The sequence below is a fragment of the Solea solea genome, chromosome 13 (assembly GCF_958295425.1).
Source record: "Solea solea chromosome 13, fSolSol10.1, whole genome shotgun sequence".
Classification (NCBI taxonomy): Eukaryota; Metazoa; Chordata; class Actinopteri; order Pleuronectiformes; family Soleidae; genus Solea; species Solea solea.
This window is the reverse complement of record NC_081146.1, coordinates 9882801-9906355: the sequence shown is the minus strand read 5'-3', so window position 1 is coordinate 9906355 and position 23555 is coordinate 9882801. Positions and strand designations below refer to the sequence as shown.

The window sequence follows — 23555 nt, the reverse complement described above, 5'->3', positions numbered from 1 at the left end:
AGCTGAATGAGATCAGTGTGATCAGTTTAGTTCTGTTACAGTGATCTTATTTGTTTTTTAACATTGTTTCTTGTTTTCCAAATCACCTATAGTGTCGTGAAGCCATTTTCTTTTCCAGAACATATACTTTGACATGACCTTGTATGAAAACCACTTACCACTTTGACAAATGCCCAGTTGTTTTGCCTGTTGTGGGTTTTTTGTGTTCTTTTAAATCATGGAAGTGAATACCAGCTAACCAGCCATAATTGTGTTGATTACACCTGTGCTTTACTGTCACCATGCGACATCAGATTTTTATAAAGCCCACAGCTTCGGTTTTATAATGTAGTATTTATAGCACTGCCATTTATAGCACAATTGTTATACATATAAAACAGTGCATTTGTACCTAACTTTTACTGTTAAATGTAAAATGTCTGAAGGGACCATTGGCCCCCCTGGAATCTTCACATTATGAAATCTGGTCACCCCTGACCTACACCAAGTCCCATGATTTATGGTCTTAACTATTACAGCCATTTTTCAGTCCATTTCATAAAAACTATATTTTTTTTTACTAATGATGTATTCACAAGTGAGGTACAGAGATTGTTAGGCTGGTTGCATCAGTGTGGCGCATGTGAAGCACGTTGAGCAAGAATATTGTCATCACTCAGTCATGGCTGCCCTCATCAAAGATGACCTCTGTCACTGAGCCTTTTTTTCGCTTATAAACTACATGGTTTTACCTCTGGATCTTTGACTTTGACGTTTGAGAGTTTGCGTCTACTTTTTCATCATTTTCACAATGAACAGCACTCTGTGGTTACATAATGTCCGTCCACATCCAGACGAGAGGCTGCCACTGGTTGTGTAACACAGTGGAGTACTGGACTGGATACATTACTTTCATGTGCAAAAAAAAGCAATATATATATATATATATATATATATATATATACTGTATATATATTCTGTCATCACTGGCCCAAGAAACAATAAGTAATAATGCATTTATGTAATTTTTTTGTACAGCACCTTATTTATTATGTGATAAATTGATGTGACCCTAATGTCTCCCCTCACAGGCCACTTTATTAAGTACACCTGCTCAACTGCTTTTGTCACGTTGACATGGTCCGGACAAGTTCATACTGAGCATCAGAATGGGATCTGTCTGTCTGTCTATCTATCTATCTATCTATCTATCTATCTATCTATCTATCTATCTATCTATCTATCTATCTATCTATCTATGCAAGCCTTTTCTACATTTAATCACCAAATTTGACTACTTGTGACTACTTTGAGTTGCAGATATCTGTGAGGTCATTCTTACGAGTCAAAACTACAGTTTCAGATATCTGCAGTTCAGTTTGTTCAATAGTCAGAATGACGTCACTTTTGCCATTCATGTGTATGTACATAATTCCAGTTTCAGATATCTGCAGTCATTACATATAACAAGGGATGGGACAACACCACCCTTTTTGTGTCCAATACCAATATCTCAAACTCGAGTATCTCAATCTTGAACTATTATGACAAGCCTTTTTTAAGCAGAAATCTGAAACTGTAGTGACTAGTGTTTAAATCGGTAGTGAAAATCCTGTTTTTTTACATTTAAATCCTGATTAAATGTAAAAAAAACAAACAAACATTGCCATACATCTGGCCACCTAAGCACCAGCTGCCTATAACCAGACAGTGGATTTGTAAAACTGTACTGATCCTTTGCATACAAACCATCCTCATCCTTTGTTTACATCTTCACCCGCGCCTTCTCTCCTCAAAGCACCATAAGGATGCTGCGAGTTCAGTTCACGCAGCGCTTGTTTACCACGGTCACAGCCTATGAAAGAGCTCGGGCTGCAGCCAATCAGCGCGCTGGTTTCTCTTCAGCATCTCGAGGTGACTGAGCCATCAGGCAGATTTGAGCCCAGGCACCGCGGAGTGAGGAAGGAGAGGAGACATCCAGGGAGGCAGCGCGACGCGCACTTATGCTTCTGTGAGCCCAAACTCAGAGCTGGACGATTTCATCACCAGGTGATTACAAACTGAATTTACTATCATCGCTGCCAATAAAGCTGATTCTGATTCTGATTTACATGAAGCTCGATACCTGACCAATTCTTTTTCCAGAGTCTGTATCAATGCATGACTTCATAACACTGATTCTGCCACTGATTGCATTTTCACTTGTGAAGGCATGTGGCTGCATGTTTTTGCCCACACACACACACACACACACACAAGCAAGCCATGTTCTGCATTTGGCAGACATGCGTTCTAGGTGCTGACAATAACAAAGTGATCACGTGGACTCTGTGTGAAGTTTATGTAACACAGTGGTTTCACCAAATCAGCTGCAACTGCAACGTTTGTTTCCCTTACATGTGTTTATCTGTGACAGGGCTTTGTCCTGTAAGCATCACTGTTTGTCACACAGAGAGAATGAACATGCGTTTGGCCTGTGGGTGCAGCCTTTGTGCGTGCAGCCTGCTGCTGCTGCTGCTGCTTACTGCTGCACGGTTACATGGAGATAGTTACATAATCATGCATGAAGTGTCCTCTTTTAGTGGCCACTGCTGCGACTTTGCATTAAAGAGCCGATGGATTCAGAATCAGCGGTGTTGGAGAGAACGTGTTTACAATGTTTTTGCTCAGTAAGTGAGAATGATGTCATCAGGGAAGTGTTGATGGGTTTATTATAGCAAACCGGAAGTTCAGAGGCATCACCTGCACACCAGGTCCTGTTTGTCACTATCAGCTGTCAGTCAGTCCCTCTGCTGTCCACTTATAGGTCACTGTTTCGGTCTGTGATTGAATCTGCTGCTGTTTTCCAATACACAGGTGACAATGTGATTTATTATATAATATATTAGGATAATATAAAAAAACAGGTGGGGAATTCAAGTCACGTGAGTTGACTCAAGTCTGATTTAAGTCGCAAATTTGAGGATGTGAGACTTGAATAAGTTTTACTTATAGGAAAATGACCTTACCTATGAAACATTTACATTTTCTCAAATATTCAGTTGTTACCATAACAATCTGCTTGCTTTTTTGTTTTGTTTTTAAACATGGAAAACATTGTGTGTCTGCAGCTTTTTGTGCCCTTGTGTACAAACCTGGCAACCAGCACTAGGTGAAATTTCATTAGGCACTTGAAATCCCACAGAGGAAGGTAAGACAGGAAGTCAGCTGGTTTCTATTTTAATCTAACGCTGGTTAGTGTCTTGTCGTCTTTAGCCTAATATTTGAAGTGTCCATGGTTTAATGTAGGCCTAAAGTCAGTATTCTTTACATTTTAGGCTCTGTAGTTGTATTTATTTTCATTTTATTGATGTTAATTATATCTTTCTTTCCTTTTATATAAACAATTCAGTTGTGTGGGAACATGAAGCAGTCATTACATTACATGAGTAATACAGTGTTTCTGTTACAGATAAAACTCTTTTTTTTGCATATTTAAATGTGGAATATCTGGGAAATCATCATCGCCTTCTACATTCATATGACTTGACTTTAATTTTATTTAAAGCAGGGACTAGACTGACTTGACTTGAGACTTGAAGGTTAAGAACTCAGACTTTTATATATCTGCTATAGCCACAGTGATATAGTGATTTTCACGCCAAAGAAATACACCAGTAAAAATAAAAGTGGGATATAAAGTGTGTTAAATACAACACAAAACCTACCAGCACAAGTTTGTAAGATATTTAGCTATTCACAGGCCACACACCTACACAGTGAGGAAGGAAATACATTTTTCTCTCAGCGAGGCACGATAGCAATGTTAACCACATACGTTGAATTTTGTATGCGTGAGAAAACACAGTCACAGAGTATATCCCAGGTGTCACTGTTCTAGGTTTCCTTGAGCCTTTGGGTTTTTGTTACAAACAGTCACAAAAGTGTGAATTTTGTTTTGTTTCTGATGAATTCAGGTCAGGTCTACAAAATAAAATCATGAATGGCTGCATTTTTAACTACACAAACAAAATAAATGACAGTTTATTTTAATAGTAAACACCATACGTTGGTTTTAAGAGACACATTTGGAGTGACCTAAATTCATTCAGTGTGGCATTATACCAGTGGCTCCTACACATCTCTGAAGGGACTCCAGTTTACTCAGAGCTATAATGCTGTTGCCCAACATGACTGTTGCAGGATCTCTGTCATCATGTTTCCTCTCAAATGTGGGGTTGCATCAGGACTCCTAAGCCTTTCTTTCTTTCTTCCTTTCTTTTCTTTCTTTCTTTACACTAGCTGCCTTATACCTCTATTTGGCTTGTTGCTACTGCCAACAGTAACTGCTGAAGCTTTGCTTCAAACATCTTGTTTTATTTCAGCACAACGCTTGCCAAGATCTTTGAGTCACAGAGCAGTTAAAGGGTTTAGGGAGGTGTGGACTGAACTGACAGAGGCAGTGTGCTGATGACCTCAGACCTGAGCTGCAACATACTCATGTCATGCTCTCTGTGTCTCTCTCTGTGTCTCTCTATGTCAGGTTGGCATACTTCCTATGGGTTACAGTAAATATTTAACTCTTTTTTTTTTACAATTTTTATTAGGGCTGAACAATCAAAATTTAATTGAAATCGCAGGAGGTGTGATATTTGTTAAAGCCAAATTGTGTGTCAAAATATCCTTGTGGATTAATTATTGTCTTGATCTATACACATCTTATTCTACAGACTGAAGTGAATGGCTTTGTTTCTCACAGATCTGCACAAATATCAAACAGCAGTCATGTTTTTAAATATATAAATAGAAAATGAGAATAATTTGCAAAAATGACCGTTCCCTCTGATATCGCGATCGCAATTCTTGTGAAAATAATCGCAATTAAACATTTATTCAACATCGTTCAGCCCTAATTTGAAATGAAACCTATTTAATGTCCATCCATCCAGTCATCATCATTAAACATGTAGTAGTCAATTCAATATTCACTGTGTAATAGATTTAGTACACACAACTCAATCACAACTACTCAATTTTATAATACAATAGAAAATATTATGTAACCATTAAAACGCAGCATTTGCGTTATTTCAAATTGGAAACAATTAATTGTTCAGCCCTAGATGGGCATCATTAACATGGGCCTAATTTCAAGGCATTTATAAAATAAACAAAAAACCGAGAGTATTATTAAACTGTAGTAAGATGAGGAGGGATTGACTCATAATAAACCACAGTCCCTGTAATTGTAGCTGTTGCCATTGTTGACAATAACAACACTTGTTTGTTGAATCAATTAATGTTGCTTTATAGAGGATTTTCGTTGTTGTGCCAGGCGTGTCATCTCAAGATGGTGCTGCTTATTCATTCGTAAAGGTCACGTGGTGTTGAGGCAGTGAGATGGCAGACATCATGTATCAGATGTAGATCGTGGAGTTTCAACTGTACACGTATGATTGACTGATATGGTCTATATTAAAGAGCAGCTGTCTGGAACAGGACACTGAAATCACACCGACTCTCACTGCACACACACACACACACTGTTGTCACTCTGACAGTGTCATATTTTTGTTAGATAAACACCATCTGCCAAAACCACAGTTAAAAAACACTGAATTATTTTATTTTGGGTGTTTGTGTGTGTGTGTGAGCATGCATGTTGTCTACCAGCTGATCTCCTCCCTTGAGAACGAATAGAATGTTCCAGTCATGCAGTCAGTGTATTGTTGCTATGAATAGATGCAGTTCAAAATGGGTCAATTTATAGTTAAAGCACTCATCTGTGCAGTGTATTTGCCAGAAGGCGAGAGTATGTAAGCATGCTGTCATCCAGTCACAGATTTGTCCCCGGTCATATACTGTACAAACGATTGCTCAAACCAGACCTGAGAAAGCTTTAAATTACACAGAAATCCTGTGTTATAATGTTTTAATCTTAATCTTTTGTGTCATTAGGTCATTTTTGTGAACTGAAAAATGATTTTTCGACCATAGCTCTACTTTTTACCCTCTGTGGTTTCCTCGCTGCAGCGGTGAAGCATTATTTATGTTCTTAATCAAATGATTTCAATCAGTCTGACGTGTCCTTTTATCTCCCTGCGTGTTCTACGGTGAATGAGTCGTCTTAAGTATTGAATATGATGTGTTTGAGGAGGCCCGTTGTACCGAGGACCAAGACACTTGAAGCAAATGAGTCTAAATTAGAAGACGAGAGTGAAACGAGTCTTTTGTCTCACAGATTTCACTGCCGTCGTCGACGCACAAAGGAAAACACAGCGGGTAGTTTGTTAGTCTACTGAAAGGATGTGGTATATATACCCACTGAATATATATCACAGGAAGCTATAGAAGTGACACCAACGGCACATGGCATGATGACATAAAGCACTTTTTAATGTTCACCCAACAGCACACGTTTGACTTTTTACATTTTATTTTCACTAAAACTGACGTAAAGAGTGTTGTGATTGTAATTACTTGGGAAATATATCAATATATCATGAGATATAACCCATAATTGCTTTAAATTGTTTAAATTTCTGTTTTGTCAGAGTTTGCAGTCCATGAAGAATTTTAAAACCACAATAAACTGGTTTCTGCAATTTTTATTCAGAAGCAAAAATCAATCTTTCTGACATTTATCACAATATCATGGATACTGACTTGGGGGCAGCCCGTGGACGAGCGAAAAGGGAACTTGGCTTGTAACTGGTGGGTTGCTAGTTTGTATTGATCTGATTGATTGATTTGTATTGGTTAATTGGACACTCTAATACCCGAATACATGGGAGTGTTGCATCAGGAAGATCATCCGGCATAAAAAGTCTCTGCTGTATCAAATATGCAGATCACTGAAAAAGCAGATGATCTGCTGTGGTGACCCCTAGACAGGGAGAAGCCAAAAGAAAAACAAAAATTATGGAAATATTATAGCGTGATGACTTTTTTGGCCATATCGTCAGATATCATGATCCAATAATTTAGCCGTAATTGTAATAATATACAAGAAAGGAACCTGTATGCTGAATTTGGCTAATCAATTGAACCACAAGTGTACAAATACACAAATAAAGACATGCATAAATAAATGCATATTTATAAACTCTTGACATTTTTAGAAATAAATTATATGTATTTAAACCGATGTAAATCTGATAAAAGGCCGGTCAGTTTAGTACTTTATGTCCCTGATTATTTTAGTTCTTTATGTATAATGCTGTGAATCTTCATTTAGATTCATGAAAAGAATCCATTTTTTGAATACATGATTAACAATAATACAATAAAATGTAGCTTCAGTTACTCCATGTTGACTCTTGGCCTGAGTCCTGGATGACATATGACTAGAGAAATAGTGTCACTCAGCGATGTCTCCAAGCGTGTATGAGTGAAGACATGGGCATAGGTCAGACAGAGAGGCCACGAGCGTTTGGACAATGGGTTCCCAGTGTCTGTTGCTTTGAATGCCATTATTCATACAGATTAAAATCTTCTCTTTTTCCTAAGAATTGACCGAGTGATGATAATGGTTTCATGCAGTGTCAATCTTGGATCTTTTGTACCCATTTAAGTGTGGACTGTACGCAGCAGGGTCACATTTGTGAAAGCTGGTCACAGGCTCGTGAAAACAAAACCGTTGTTTTTCCATGGTGCCACTGGGGGGTGAGTGACAAAACTTGATTTGTGACTTGAGGGACTGGCGTGAGAGTTTTCTCACTGGAGTAAAAGCTGTTTGTCCACAGCGTCTTTCTCTGCTTGGCGTCTTGTTTGTATCTGATTTTTAAACAGAAGTCAGCGCAACCGCTAAACAGTTTTATCAACTTTGTTGTTGGTGTGGCAACTCAAGTCCTTTAACGATGCTGAGCTGAGTATGGGAACAGCTGAGAGGTGAGCACAGAGTTATTACTTCTACGCAGGAATAAATCATCTTCCTAGAAACAGCAGAAAGGCTTTTCTTGCTCTCTGATGACAGTCATTTAAACATCTTACGTCTTCCTAGCCAAGTGAGGGCTAAAGATATGGTTCGAGTGTGGGTCTGAAAGTTCTCAGACATGCAAATGGGTGATGATGTGTTTAGAGAGGAATCTTTGTTCTCTCTCAGACAGAGTTAAATCATCTGAAGGGAGAGCGCAAGCAAACCCTGCCTTCATAGATGTGCATTAACAAACAATAACCAGCATGAAAGAAGATCTCTGGAAGTCAGTGAGGATGAATGACTTAGAGGATTCTCTGAGGTTGTTCTCCATGAATGCAGTCGTGCAGTTATGTCATAACTTCCGCCGAGGACGTGAGGTTTTCAGTGCAGTCTTTTATCTTTTTGCTTGATAAACTAAACCAATTCCGTGTAACTTGGTGGAGAGAAGAACCCAGATTGGTGTGGATCTGAATAATGATCTGGATTGTGTGCATAATACTTTATTACTGTACTATTGTTGTTATTGTTGTATACAGAGGATTCTGCTTTTGGCTCGCAGCCCTTTTTCTGCGTGTCAATGTCACTCTCACCACTTTTTAAGCTACAGCCTGTCTTCCGAGTAAAGATTTGAAATGAATAAAAATATATATATGTAAAGTTTAAACAAACATAATGTTTGTATGCTGCCAGAATATTATGACAGAGCAGGCAAAGCAGCATGTTTGTGGATATTGCTTCGTGGAATTCTGTACTTTAATAATGCTGTGTTCTTTTCGTACTCACATGAGTACACACACATCCTCTCTAATCACGTGCATTCTCATTTTTCACAGCACAAAGAGAAATCAAAAATCGGCTAATCCAAGCACAACACAGAGGGAATCCGATTGCTGCAGTATGGCAGAGCACAGGTGAGTGTTAGAAGCCATCCACAGAATACAAGAGCCTTCAACACACATTTCTTATGTTTGTTCATCCTTTTTTTTTCTTCTTGATTTGTGTGTCTTCAAATTCCACAAAGATTTTTTTCATATATATCCTTTAACTCAGAATACATAAGACATCTGCCCATTCACAGGCAGTGTGAGCACAGAAATGCAAATTCTGAAGAGTCTACTCTTGCCTACTCAGGCCTTGCAGGCTTATTAAATGTCTGTCTCTCTTGCATTTGGTGATTTTGTCATCTCCATCAGCTACCGGGATTATTTTGTGTTGTCACTTTGTCTTCCCTCTCAGAGACAACATAGACGACTTTAAGGTCCAGACAGCCAAGCACGGCAACATCAGCTCGGCTCCTCTGCGGCCGCACAACGATTACTCTAAAGACCGAGCGTCCAAAAGGCTTTCGACGGACTCCAATGGGACCAGTGAAGGAGGCGCGGGCTCCTCCACGCCCGTGGAAGTGACCGCGCTGGAGGAGTCGTTCCGGCGCTTCGCCATTCACGGCGACACCCGCGCCACAGGCAAGGAGATGCACGGCAAGAACTGGTCCAAACTCTGCAAGGACTGCGGCGTGATCGATGGCAAGAACATCACGCTCACTGACGTGGACATCGTCTTCAGCAAAGTCAAGTAAGGAAAGAAACTAAAAACACTGAACTCGTGATATTGTGAAACAAATTGTGAGCCAGTCTGGGGTTTTATCCTGCCAGAGCATATGCACTGGGTCAAACCAGTTTGTCCTGGCATGTCGCTACATGACTGTCATTTTATCACATAGTTTGAGTAAACTGTTGCAGGGACAGAGATCAACTGGATCAGGACTGCACTGCAGGGTAGGAATGACAAAGGTTTCTTTGTTTCAGTCAATCCCAACACAGTCAAAAATATACAGGCACTGACTGACTGATCTTATGGAAAGAACAAATAAACCTGTTCACGTCCATGTAGCTATTCTTCCTGCTTTTGATGTTTTCTTGTGTGAGCCTGTTCGTCAGAAACAGCCAGAGCAAGAGGCCAGTGTGGCTGGACTTTTATTTCCTCAGGCCGCATTGATTCATCCGTTTCTGCTCGAGTGCTTTCCAATAATAAACTGTGACCTCAGAGTTATATTAGAAGGAGAAAACTTTTCATGTGTACAGCTGTGCTTATGTTTACCAAGTGCACTGAGAGTCTGCAAACCATTTTGTGCCGATAACACACTGACAGATGAGTGTAAATACTGTATCATGCACACCACAACAAGACACATCAGTGTTTCCAGCATGCCGAAGACAGAGATAATGGATGGAAACCACTGCAGAGAACAGGTTGCTAGGAGATTTCACACTGATTTAGTGGATTTTCCATCCTTCTAATGTGTGTCACTGAAGGTCAGTCTCAGTCGTTGTGTGTACATTCTTCTGTGTTTGGCAAAGAGAAAATGTTCGGTTAAACTGTTAAAGTTAGTTCTGTAAATTGAAATAGCAATATATTGTCATTTCTCATCTCCAAGCACAAAACATCAATAGGTGAAAATTGCCTTAAAAATAACAACAAAACCTTCCTCATTCAGATCTTGTGTCACATGAAAAGCAGTCCTGACAGCATCATTCACAACACCGCCAAAACAAACGTGGAGTTTGGCTGCAGGATGTAATCGTGGACATCAATCTGTGCAGTCTAAGCATAAAAAAAGCCGCCTTCCATCACAGGGATATTCCCTGCCTAACAATAATGAGCAACTTGGCAGAGAAAGCGCTTTTTGAGGTCTTTGCAGTGTTTCTAGCATTTATAAATAAACATCGCTTCTTCCACACGCTTTTACAGTTTATTGATTAAATGTTCTCATATTTTTGAAGCAAAGAGGCCTGATAGAGGTTTTTTTTTTTAACTCTCCCACCTCAACACCTTCACAGTTGGCATGCAAATGAGTGTCCATGTTTTCTTGGCCAGGCAAGAAAAGCTCACCGTGGTGGTGGATTCAGGCCTATTTCCGTGCATACATCTGTTGGTTAGCAATATTTAGAAATGTGCAAACAGCTTGGCGTAACCACTTTAAACAGTTAAAGGCATGTTCTTCATCTTTTCAGACATGTCGCTCGTGGGTGGAACTGTGCAGTGTTGTATACGTTCGGTCTTTTGGATGCGTGTTCTGCAGCTTTCCGTCAGCGTCCAACAATATTCCAGCATGTGTTCCGAACATAAGTCACTGCACTGTGTAGCAGGATAGTACAGTAAAAAGCCCAATAAAGTGTGTGCGTGTGTACACTTCAGAGGCAGCCTGAGGATAAAAAGAGCTACAAACTGGGGGAGGGGTTCATTTTCACGTAGTTTCTGACTCCAGGCATGACTGAATCGGGGGCAACGTGCCACAGATTTAATCAGCGTCAAAAACCCATTGCTTGCACACAAAAAATGAAACATCTTAATGAGCACTGGCTAATCTGTCAAATTAACCCAGATTTATTGTGGGTATGGAGGTCAGCTGCAGCGCATGGAGCTTCTGCTTACAGCCAGTACACCACAGCATCAACAATGGATGAGGGAGAGATTCACTGAATGATGTCGTGTTGGCTTCCTTTCCTCGGCTTTGGCTGCGTTTCCTCACCAGTGAACATGAGTGCAGACTCTACCGGAGCAGCATTCTGCATGAAACCGATTGGGCTGTGTGTCAGATACATATGGATCACGTCCTGCAGATGGTAGGACGACGTACACAAACGCTGGATCAGCAGTGCAGTCCGAACTAAAATAAAGATTCACTTGACCTGTGACCCTTTTCCTTTTGTTTTTAATCCTCATCACAGATTTGGTTTCCACAGCAAGTACACACAGCTAAAATGTTTGTATACTTTGGAGACTGTAACAGCTCGGTTTGCAGAGGACACAGTTGTCCTCCTTGGACAGAAACGGCAGCTGGAAGTCCAGTTTCCCCTCTGACAATAAGCACAGAACAGGCGCAGACACTGATGGATCGCCAAGTACAGTCACTCGATGAGTCAAATAATAAATCCAAACATCCCTGTTGATTGTAGCTCGTTGCTATGACGGCGGGTTGCCCAGGGAGACTGTTGGATTCATAAGCTGTTGTTTATACAGTTTATCACCACAGCAAATACTGTTTGTGTTTGTGTTACTATGCACTTTTCTCATGAAAGTGAATTGGGCTAAGGGCCAGTTAGACAGCCAGCGCACTCTCACAGGGAGGATGATTGATGGAGTTTTGTGGCACGCTATTGGGCAGCGGTGACGACAATTTTTAAGCTCCCTAAATGAAAATGCGGTGCTTCTGGAAGCATTTCGGCCCGGTTTAAGTGTCGTTATGAGACGGTGTGAATGAAAAACATTCAGCGCTGCAGCTGCACACCATGTGATAAATAACATGAAAGGACATTCACATATATACAGCCGTAGGCTGTTGTGTGTGTAAGGCTGTGGAGTCGCCTTGGCGACAGTTAAGTACTGACACACCAACAGTAAAAGTTTTCTTGTTGTTTATCTCAGCGGGATACCATCACTATGCTGTCTTACATCTGCCTACTGAAGTGATCACACATGGCTGCGTGTTCACGTCTTATGTTTTCAAACATTATTAAAGGATTTAAGGTGATACCACTTTTTTTGAGTCACAAACTTGAGTATCTACCGACACTGATATTATTCCATTTATTAACTATGAAGCTGTTAACAACACATTTGTGCTGAGTCATTTCAAATACATAAAACGGTGTAACAAATATTATTCTCCCAAAAAGGGGAAATAAACACCCCAAACATGATTCTGCTGATTTATATTTACATTTCATTACAGTCCGTGCATAGTAAAGTGTGAGATACATAGGATTTTTGGATTGTATCGGAGTTTGCATTTTTATCTGTCTGGCTTTATATGCTTGATTCTGATACTGTATTAACGTTTCAGGAAGAAATCCTCTCGCAACATCACATTTGATGAGTTCAAAGTTGCACTCGGAGAGCTGGCCAGGAAGAAATATAAAGAAAAGACAGGAGACGAGGCCGAGGCTGAAGTGTTCAAGCAGATTGAAGGAAAGGCGCCTGTCATCGCAGGAGTCACGGTAAGACTGAAAACACCAAATCCCATCATGTCCATCGTGTTTGTTTTTTTTTATCAGCAACTTCATGGTATGTTGTGTCTCACAGAGAGCTGTGGCGTCTCCGACAGTGAGCCGCCTTACAGACACCTCAAAGTTTACAGGGTCACACAAGGAGCGCTTCGATCCAACGGGTCGCGGGAAGGGTAAGGCGGGACGAGTGGACGTGGTTGACACTTCCGGGTATGTCTCAGGATACAAGCATCAAGGGTCGTATGAAAAGAAAGTCACTAAACCAACCGTGGGCAAGCCCATGTAAAGGCGAAGATGAGGAAATAAACATTTGATCCAAACAAACAAAAAAAAAAAACACTCAAAAGAAGCACAAAAGAATAATATGATTTCATGTATTTTCCAACCCATTTTGATTCTGTGTGTGTACGTGTGTATTTACTGAATATGTGTGCGCGTGTGTGTTTGAGTGAAAAGAGTGTTTTTGGTTCCTCTCTTTGTCAAGTGTGAGAACTGGAAAATTGTTTACATCTGTATTTTACAAGGTCACCACATTCCTGTCTGAAGCACGTTAATGCCAAACACTGTAGAAAACAAATGAGAGAAAGTGCAGCGCCATGAATATTGAAGCTTTGTTGTTCACCAATAACATGCCACGAAAAATGAAATTTTAAATTTGATGATTTTGACTTAACACGTTTCCATTGCCATAACTAGGTTAAGCAGAAGAAATGCATTTTCAAATAGTTTTGCAGACTTTTGATAAATTAGCAGATTTCTGACAGATACTTCCTGTGAAAACTTCAATTACGTCCACCCTCTGTGATTTGTTCGCCCGCCTCCCGACATGTCAGCCATTGTTAAGTCAAACTTAAAGCTGTCATGAGGAACATTTTCTCATTTTGCTTCTGTATGACAAAACAAACAGGCCTGCTTCTAACGCCCTAAACTAAAGGTAATGTAATAGAACATTCCAGTCTTTTATTACAATGTCTCTTCATTCAGAGCTAATTCCATTTTATCTCCAACAAAACACTTGTAAACTGTTAACGTGCATTTTTTTTTTTACTGGTGTATTTAGCTGAAGGAAGCTCTGACCTACACCACGCCATGCCGGTGAGCTCAGTTGTACAAGATTGTATTTTTACTTAATATCGTTACTCCCTTAATCAGATTTCTATACAGTAGTTCTAATATATTTGTGGTAAGATTGTGTATATTCTAAAACCTTATAGCCACATAATTTATGACACTGGCTTATGTTTTTATTTTTCCTGTATTGCTGTACTTTGTGCATGTTATGTATATTGCATTTGATTCAGAAGCATATAGATGACAGTAGGAGTTTGTCATATCTTAACTGCCGTGCAGATTGACTACTGGACAGACGTATTTTCTTGCTATATATACATATATATATATATATATATCTACAAACATAGTTTTAGGCAGGTGTGCAAAACAAAATGCTTTCACATATATGACTTCTATCTTGTTTTTTTTTTTTAAATCAATCTACAAAATGCAAAGTGAGACAACAGCAAACATCTATACATATCGAATAAACATCAGACCAGCAAAGCACACTTGCACAGTCAGGGACTTCATAAGATTATAGTCAAGTGTAGGCTTAACCAGTTATACCAAACAAACGATCATCATATTTATATGTAGGTTGAAACACAGTCGTTAACTAACACAGACGTAGCTGTGTAGGATCAAGTCTGTGAAGGTTTCCGTCATCCAGGTCTCTGGACTGGACTTGCCTGAGTTAAGTTGAAGATGTTTCACCTTTCATCCAAAAGGCTTCTAAAGTGAAATCTCCATAACGTACAACGTTCAGCTGTGTAGGAGACGGAAAACTGGGTCAGGGACAGCCTGACTCTAGTCTTCAGTACAGCAACAAGACACACGGACGTTTTACAGCTTTTTTCCACACCTGCCTAAAACTTGTACACAGTACTGTGTGTGTGTGTGTGTGTGTGTGTATATATATATATATATATGTATGTATATGTATGTATATATATATACACATTTATATGGATATATATATATATATATATATATATATATATATATATATATATATATATATATATATATACACACACATATATAGATACACATGCATATGTGAGAAGTGAAACTATTGCTTGAACTCTATATGTATCAACTTCACACATACAAAGTAAGCCATCCTCTAAAACTATTCTAAAGATGACCTTACATTTTTGGTACTCATCATCCAAGGTACAACATAAAGTGAATATAACAAACAAGTATAATCGACTTTTATAGAATATTTTTCCAAAATTGTGAGGCAATTTTTACCATATTTGTCACACACAATACCTGTAGTGTCAGCTGACGGTGATCCACGCACCAATTTTGAAACTAGCAGCTTTTTAGTGTACGGTTTGACCTGTCGTCAGTGCTTAATGCCAAATACTGTGCACCTTTAATGTGGAGGAACAATACCGTGTCTTTTTTAAGAAAAAAGAAAACCTTTTAATGTACTGTTGTGCTCCGGTGCATGCAGTGTGTTTTGTTCTGGTTCCTTATACTTAAAGTGTGTGTTCATGATTTGTAGTGCTTTATTGAAAAATAAAATAAACATCCCAAAACCTCCGCTGAGCATGTCACGGTGGTTTTATGTTTTGCAACACTGTGGATCTCCTTTCCAGTCATCTCCAACATTGGCAAACCGAGTTCATGTAGAACCCACATCCTAACCCGCTTTGCCAGCTCTTGCATTAGTGTCAGCGAGAGTAAAGTGCATGTGTGTGCAGCGCTCCAGCCCCAAGGCAGAAGTATAAATAAAGTCACAGTGCAGCTGGAATCTCGATGCATTCATTCCACCACAGCATACAAAGCAGATGGACACACAACTGACCTAAAAAAGTCATAATAATAAGGAAAACAGCCAAGAGACACCACCTTGCTACTGATCCAGGAAATAAACCATGAGCCTCTCACTAACATTTTTCTTACCTAAAATCATCTGTTAACATAACAGCTCTGTCACACACTTATACACAACGGTGCATGAATGAATTGTCTTTCCCCTTGTTTTGTTTACATCAAGCGTACACCGTCTTCTACATATTCTTTTTTTTAAATAATAAACATTTATCAAATGGACTGGGGAACATAATGCTCACAGAAATCTGATGTACAGTGTAGTAACATAAATGAAGTAAAAAAGTCTTCAGCTGCAGGAGCTGATATGAAATGCTGCATATTTTCATACTGGTGTGCATCTCCTCATTCCGATGCTTCTTTAATGTTCCACACTTCACATCAGCTCTCACAAACACTGGTAGCCACCGGGGACCTGCAGTACACAGCCAGACTCTAATCACATTAACAGCCAACAGAGCAGCACTGATTTAAACACAAGTGTCAACAACCAGATGGGGGTTAGTCTGTCTTCTTACCTGGCTTTCTTTCAGCCTATTGAAGTTTCTCAGCCTCGTGCACTTTCTCCCTCAGGCCCTCGATCTCTTTCTTCAGCTCCTCCACTTCTGTCTGAGCATCTAAAAGGATGTGCAAGTATGAACACAGGATCAGAAATACAGAAGAATGCTCGTGGGTATTTTCCATGAACTATAGAAGGATGAATGTAGTCCTCCGCTTTAAAAGGGAAGCCTAGAAGGCAGCACAGTCAGTCATCAGTGGGTGACCCCACAGACGCACGTTCTGAGAGGTTAAAGTCCCAATTGCTAGTTTTAGCAATTCTTCAATAGAACATTTAGATTTTGAAAATGTTGTAATTTATAGGAAAACAAAGTATGATGTGAGTGGACACTTTGGTTGCAGGCACAGAGCCGGTCAAATCATGAACCTCGAGGCTTCACAACAGCAGTTTGTTTTGCAACTTGGAAGACCACGTTCATTTTCATACGTAGTCCAGGTTATCTGCACTCGCACTTAATCTCACCTTTAATCTGAGACATTGGTGAGCTTTTCGTCATAGACTTCAGGTACTTTCGTTCCAACTTGATCAGCTGTTTCTGTAGAGCGACGTTCTCCTCCAAGACAGTTCTCAGCTGTTCATTTAGTTTGCCCTATGATGACGTAAACAGTAAAGGCAGCATGGTTTGTCAAAACGATTTATGTTCTGAGGAGCTTAATAGTGTTTCTGAGGATTGAATCCACTCACAACGGCGCTGCGAGTTTCTTCCAGCTGAGCAGAAAGATTGCAGACTTCAGCTCTGTGCTCTTCCTCTCGTGCAGCCACTTGAAAGGTCAGTGAATTAGTTTCCCGTCTTAAGGTCCTGACCTGAGCCTCCCTGCAGGAAATATCGCTCTCCATCATAGAGAGGATGTGGACTGCCTGAGCTAGGGGCAAAAATAGGAGCGATAAGAAGACGTGCATTATCTCAGTCATCAGAAACTACAGAACATTCCCCCCTGAACCAAACTCACACAGGAAGTTGTTATTGTGATGAAGCGATCTCTCTCCTGTCCAGTGTTTGTCCACGAGATTAAGAAGCATCTCCAGGGGTTTCCTGTAACTTCCCTGCAAGTTAATATTAGAAGAGAAACAATCTCAAATATGATTTGTACACGTGGGGAGGAGGTTTTGTGATTCAGTGTGTGAATTTTAAGAAGGTTTAACCTTTTTTGCCTTTTCTGTGTGCTGCGGCGGGCTGGAGCCCCCCTCTGTCTTATTAAAGCTGGAGTAGGTCAGTCTTGGAGGATGTAAGATGGGGTTAGAGCGGTCAGACGGATTCAAACCAGAACTACGTGGACTGGGAGGCCGGATGTTAATAAATGAAGAACAATGAACGTGACTTTGATCTGTAAAAATGTTGAAAATGTCATCATCAACATACCATAGGAGAGAAATTTGGTATTTGTGAAAATATTTTTGTTAATTGCAGAAATTCAGCTTCCTACCAGGATTGGGGGTGAAATAGCCTTTGGCCACATGTCTGGTTTGTTTGGGGAAATCCTTTGGTTTACCAGGCACAGGTCTGTGTTTCTCCACACAAGGGCCAAACGAAACCTTTGGTCCGTCGTTCACTTTTAATGAGGTAGAGCTTTTTTTAAGAGATGGCTCTTTCATGTGTGGCACCGAGGACTCTGCATATCGAGTAAATTACAAATGACAAAGTAAAACAGTGATATTAACTGGCCTCCAGTATAGAGACTGTATTTAAGATTAAAAATAAATAAATAAATGGTTTCTGTCTCCACCAAGTGGTGGTTTTAGAAATTGTGCACAACTGTAAATGGAAAAACTCACCATGTTTTTTGGAGGACTGTCTTAGGATGGATTTAGCCAGTTCCTTTAAAACAAAAATAATAATAATGATGATAATAATAATAATAATAATAATAATAAACCATAATATAGTATATGTGATTTGTAAATATATTACGGGTGAATTGTTTTTTTTCCAAAATCAAAATAAAATCACCTGTTTTGGAGTTGAACTCCTCGGCTCCGTAAAATATTTTGATCCTTCCTCTCTTGGTTCTGAGACATTAGACAGTTTGAAATTAAATTTTTACCACAAAACCAATGTTGATTTAGTTTGGAAATTCACTTGTGGGGTTTGACCTCTTACCTTCTGCCTCTTTGTGCACAGAGGTGGTTTCACTTTGGCCTTGGTGATTCATCTCCACAAAGTTCAATACAATGTCATTGGTGTCAGTCAGGGGAGAGAACCTCTTGGTTACTCGGTTAACAAGAGCCAGTCTCTGATCAATGCATCTGAATACCACAATCAAGAGGGTTACCATTCAGGTTTCATTACTTATGTCATTTAAATAGAGCTGCAACTAACGATTATTTTCAAAATCGATCCGTCAATTATTTTCCCTATTAATCATTTGGTCCATAAAATATCAGAAAACCTTTAAAAATGTTGATCGTTGTTCGTCAAACCTGGACATGATGATGTTCTCAAATGTCTTGTTTTGTGCACAAACCAAAATGATTAACTTTTATGATTTCTGTGTTATCCAGAGCAAAGAAATTAAGAAAATGTTCACATTTAAGAAGCTTAAACTATCGGAAATCTTGTTTTAATGATGAAAAAAGCTTCAAACCGATTATCAAAATAGTTGTCAATTAATTTAGTTAAATACTGAACCTTTTGTCTTTAACGTGGTGTGGACCGGAGCTCTTCAGGTGAGGTAGAACATCAGAGGAGAACTGCATTATGGCAGCCTTACGCTCTGTGTCTCTGACTGAGCAGCTATCTGGAGAGCAATGGAGGACACCTATTATTTCTAAAAACTTGTGTGAGAAAAGTTTTTATTTATTATTATATATTATTTATATTTATATATATATTATAATATATATTATTATACACGGTTTTAAATTGGTTAAAAAAATGGTTTGATATTACCGAGCTTGCGTAGGCTGGGCATTGCATGCACCAGATAAGGACGGTAGTTTGGGGAACTTTTGGTCAGAGGGTTGAGTCGAAGGTCCAGCTCTTTCAAAGCCTTCAGCTCATACAGCACTTTTATCTCTTCAAGGGACGGGATGCAGTTATAGTACAGGATCAGTCTCTCAAGCATTTTCAGGTGTTGGACCCCCTGGTAACAAACCAAAAACACTTGAGCAGATGTTGCCTGAAATCAATCTAAATGCTGTGTTATTATAGTCATTGTTTCCCTTACATTCCCCTACCTTCATTCAGCAATGGTGTGCCACTGCTTGATTATTTAGCACTGCTACTACCATTTCACACAATCATTAATATCTATGTAATAAATGTATATGCTAAATATCTATAACTTGCACAAGTGAGCACCACAACCTGCATATTAAGATACAAAGAAAAACATTTATTATCTACAATGATTATTATGCTGACACTGAGTGTGAGAGTGGATGGACCAAACGGTCCAGGGTGTTTCCCCCGCCTGTCGACCTATGTCAGCAGAGATTAGCACAGCGCTCACCGTGACCTTCATGTGGAGGATAAAGTGGTAGAAAATGGATGATAACCACCAAAATAACCAAAATCACTTGCCTATCCATGTTATATGAAGACATTTATTTAATCATATATATGTGTGATTTTTCAAACACGAAAACAGTGACGCCATTACAACAACTTCTGAGAGCCCAGTCATGGCTCTTCAGCTGGCATGTAATTCATTTTCATACTGTGCAGACAAACAATTTTCAAACACAACTAAACTATCTGTGACGGCCATAGTTTTGTCAAATGTGGCTTTGTTTGTTATTGGCTTTGCAGACTTTCACAAATCTATTCAGACGGTCTGAATAAGGCCTGCAACGTCTAATGCTTTAATGTAACGGTAACAATCAAACATTATTACAAAGACAATGATCCATGGATAAATATCTTGCTTTATAAAAAACATGTAACTTCAATGAAAAGCTTGAACAAGCTGATGCAGACAATGTTGTGATGATGAAATAGGGAATGCTACAAAAGGCAACAGTAGTAACTGGGTTCAACATCCCATTAGTAACGTGAATGTGTTTTTAATAAATCAGTGAATTAAAACCCACCTCAATGGAAACGAGCGCGTTACAGGAGAGATCCAGAGACTTCAGACGGACAAAGTTGTTCAGTGCATTCCCGAGATGTCTGATCTTCTCCTCCTGTGTCCCCGGGAGACTCAGTGAACGAACATCACCTGTTTTCAAAAATATAATTTACCTATAAATAAGATTCAACTCGAACACTGATAATTATGACGCTTTAGTTTGCACCACGTGACCATTGTTACGGGTACGCTAGCTGTCGTTAGCCTTGTTGCCACCTAGCAGAAAGTACACTTATTATACACAACAGAGGCTGAACCGTCATGGTTTGACTAGTATCGATTCTTGACATTTTATCAGAAGGAGATGTTGTTACCGAGACATGGGTGTGTTATTTGTAATTTGTCCCGTATCCACTGCTCTGTAATTGTTGTCAAAAACTCCGCCGCCATACTTTTGAACTTTGGCTGCTTTCAGGTACCGTCGGAAGAAATACACATCTGAGGACGTGACTGCCCCCTGCTGTTTCACTGTAATCGTACAACAACAAAAATACAATTACATTATTTTTCTGTAGCGTTATAGCAGATTTCAAGGTACACAAACCCGATTTACATAGTAGGGAATATCATTGTTTTGGGTTTCTGTTTATTTTTTAGACCAAAACAATAAAATAATAAAATAAACAAATACAATTAACTATTATACTACTGTAACTTCTGAATCAGATTTTTTGTAGCATGGCTCAAATCTTTACTCAAGCTTCTTACTCTTATTCCTGTTTGCTTTGAATACATTTCCCATTTATAATAATATTAATTAAGTATTCTGATTCTGATATATGTATGCTGATATACAAAGTTGTTTAAAGATTATTGAAAACAATTTAAAAAACACACATTTTAGATACAGTATTTGACCTACTACTACTACTACTACTACTACCTTTAAACTACTGAACACTGGCAAATGTGCTGGCTAGCAGTTGTAAACTTTACGAGGTTGGTTGAACGCATCTTTTGGAGCATGCCCAGTCTGTCAAACACCGTGGTCACGTGTCCCAACAACTCTACCTACACCTAAAGTTTGTCACATCACAGCAGCGCGTTTGCGTTTGTGTTGAGCTCCTAAAACAACCCGACACAACATTCAGATACAGATGTAATAACAATTTTCTTTAGACGACGTTCTCTGTTGCCGCTTATAACGGATATGTACGTGGGTGACACACGGTGCCACGATCACGATCAATGGCGTCCTGTTTGACAGAGTGGGTAACTTCATGCTGCAACATCATTCTGTCCACCACGGCTCTGTACTCTTCATATAAACTCTTTAAGGTACGTGTCATTCAGTCAGTCATGAGGCCACTTCGTTTACTAACTGTAACTGTAGTGAAACCAATTGTGGACCAATCAGGGGTCAGTTTAAGATTATTGGTTGACATGTACATCCATGGTTCTCAACGTGTGGGACGCGAGCTTCCTCTGGTGGTACTTGGAGGAAAATCAGAAATACTGTTCTACTGTATATACCAGGGTATGTGATTGATATGGAGCTGAGGCATTTTGACTGGAGGGTGTAGAAAAACAAACAAATAAATAAATTAAATAATAATAGAGTCATCTTATCTCTTGCTCCATCTTAATCTAATTTCACTATACCAGTGTGTGAAGTATGTGTGAGGAAGAGGAGGATGTTGAGAGAACAAATTGTCTTATTTGGAATAAATCTGCCTCCTGTAACTGACTTTGCTTGGCCTATTTGCACCACTGTATTTTAACGTTGGTCATAATGGTGTTACTTAAAGAGCTCAATATTTTCCTCAGGTGATACTTGGTAAAAAAAAAAATGTTTGAGAACCACTGTTGTAGATAATTATTAATATATTGAAAAACAATAAGTTAATCTCAGAAATTAGTTGTAGTAACTGTTTTATATAACTGTTCTTAATGTTACATTTTGGCACTTTTGTTTATTTTATTGGCTTTGCTTATTCTGTTAATTGCTTTTACTCTTTAGTTAGTTGTTAGTTTAGTTAGTTTTTCACTCTCGTTGTAAATGATGGTCACTGCTCAATGATTTCTCAAGTATAGATAAAAGTTGTGTATGTAGTTTTGTATGTAGCCCAATTACTAATTCCCCTCAGGTGCCATTTTAGGATTTGTTATAAAAAGTCTGACATCTGCGTAAGTTAATAAATAAATTCCACCATGTGTTGCATGGAGAGTAATGTTGTTACAAACTCTGTATCTGCAGGACCACAGAGCTCCTTCAGTAGGTCTTCTCGTGCTTGGACTCTCTGCATCAGTTTGCATCTTTCCTTCCTCCAGCTCATACCTAACTACCCTCCAGAAAGAAGCAGAGTGGGCTGGCGAGGTTCTGGCTCCAGCGCTGGTCTCCTTTGACTTCCTGTGGCTCAGTCAGGACCACAACACTGCACACATTCTCCTCTGTGGCTCTTGTCTGCTGCTGGGACTGTGGGACTGGCTCTCAGCAGACACTCTGACAGTGATGACCCGCTGCTTGGGCCTGTCCTCTCTGTCCTGCTGCCTCACAGTGTGTCTTTTTGCTGGTAATGCTTCAGGGGCCGTGGGTGGTGTGGCCCTCAGCCTCCCTGTTCTCATGACTCCACAAGTGGGAATAAATATGTTTGCTCCTCTGGTTTCTACAGCTGCCTCTGAGGGAGTGATGAAGTGGTTTTTGAAAGGCGCCTTGTCAATAGGCTGTTGGGCCTCGACAAAGGCCCTCGGCAAGTTTCTGTTGGATGTGACTGACCGATGTAACTTCAGCATTTAGTACACATCTGTGTATGTCATCACAATCTTGTAATAATTATGCTAAATGCCACAAAGACATATTTACCAGAGATTTAATGTAAAAGCTATAACTGACATTTTTTATTTACTGTATAATAAGTTTCAGCTGGAGCGTGTTTGGCTGGGAACCGCTTAACCAAACAAGTATTAGGTATTGAACAAAAATGAACATAAGCTGGTTTTTTACTTTTCAAAATCAAGTATTTTCTGCCTTTTCTTCATCACATCACTCTGAATTAAATATATCTGTACTTCAAAAGCTTGTTTGACCAATAATTGATTATATAATAAATACTTACCTGTAAATTGAGACACACTTTCCCACACATACATACTAAGCCATCAATAACACACTGGAAACAGTGGAATAAGGATGCATGATATGAAAT

At 39.4% G+C, this 23555-nt stretch overlaps 3 protein-coding genes across 5 annotated transcripts; 2 read left to right on the top strand and 1 right to left on the bottom strand.

Annotated features, from left to right (window-relative positions):
• Positions 1 to 1901: 1901 nt before the first annotated feature.
• On the top strand, positions 1902 to 13219 carry LOC131470889 (tubulin polymerization-promoting protein). Of its 3 annotated transcripts, none has more exons than XM_058646946.1 (5): positions 1902 to 2028; positions 8710 to 8787; positions 9113 to 9448; positions 12720 to 12873; positions 12959 to 13219. In XM_058646946.1, exons 2-5 carry the CDS (start codon positions 8774 to 8776, stop codon positions 13166 to 13168), a joined length of 714 nt encoding a protein of 237 aa, XP_058502929.1. In that variant the 5' UTR covers positions 1902 to 2028; positions 8710 to 8773; the 3' UTR covers positions 13169 to 13219. The 3 variants fall into 3 exon arrangements, with proteins under 3 accessions (XP_058502929.1, XP_058502930.1, XP_058502928.1); XM_058646947.1 differs by lacking the exon at positions 1902 to 2028 and adding an exon at positions 7412 to 7623; XM_058646945.1 differs by lacking the exon at positions 1902 to 2028 and adding an exon at positions 7653 to 7848.
• Positions 13220 to 15048: 1829 nt separating this feature from the next.
• Positions 15049 to 20824, bottom strand: cep72 (centrosomal protein 72). The gene is made up of 14 exons (XM_058646943.1): positions 20724 to 20824; positions 20372 to 20499; positions 19230 to 19422; positions 18969 to 19077; positions 18441 to 18586; positions 18291 to 18349; positions 18116 to 18158; positions 17767 to 17952; positions 17486 to 17667; positions 17293 to 17386; positions 17027 to 17205; positions 16805 to 16931; positions 16302 to 16400; positions 15049 to 16198 (listed from the first exon to the last, which is right to left on the bottom strand). Exons 1-13 carry the CDS (start codon positions 20797 to 20799, stop codon positions 16318 to 16320), a joined length of 1605 nt encoding a protein of 534 aa, XP_058502926.1. The 5' UTR covers positions 20800 to 20824; the 3' UTR covers positions 15049 to 16198; positions 16302 to 16317.
• Positions 20825 to 21397: 573 nt separating this feature from the next.
• LOC131470888 (uncharacterized) lies at positions 21398 to 23458 on the top strand. The gene is made up of 2 exons (XM_058646944.1): positions 21398 to 21687; positions 22607 to 23458. The coding sequence occupies exons 1-2, from the start codon at positions 21598 to 21600 to the stop codon at positions 23144 to 23146; spliced, it is 630 nt and encodes a 209-aa protein (XP_058502927.1). The 5' UTR covers positions 21398 to 21597; the 3' UTR covers positions 23147 to 23458.
• The last annotated feature ends 97 nt before the right edge of the window (positions 23459 to 23555 follow it).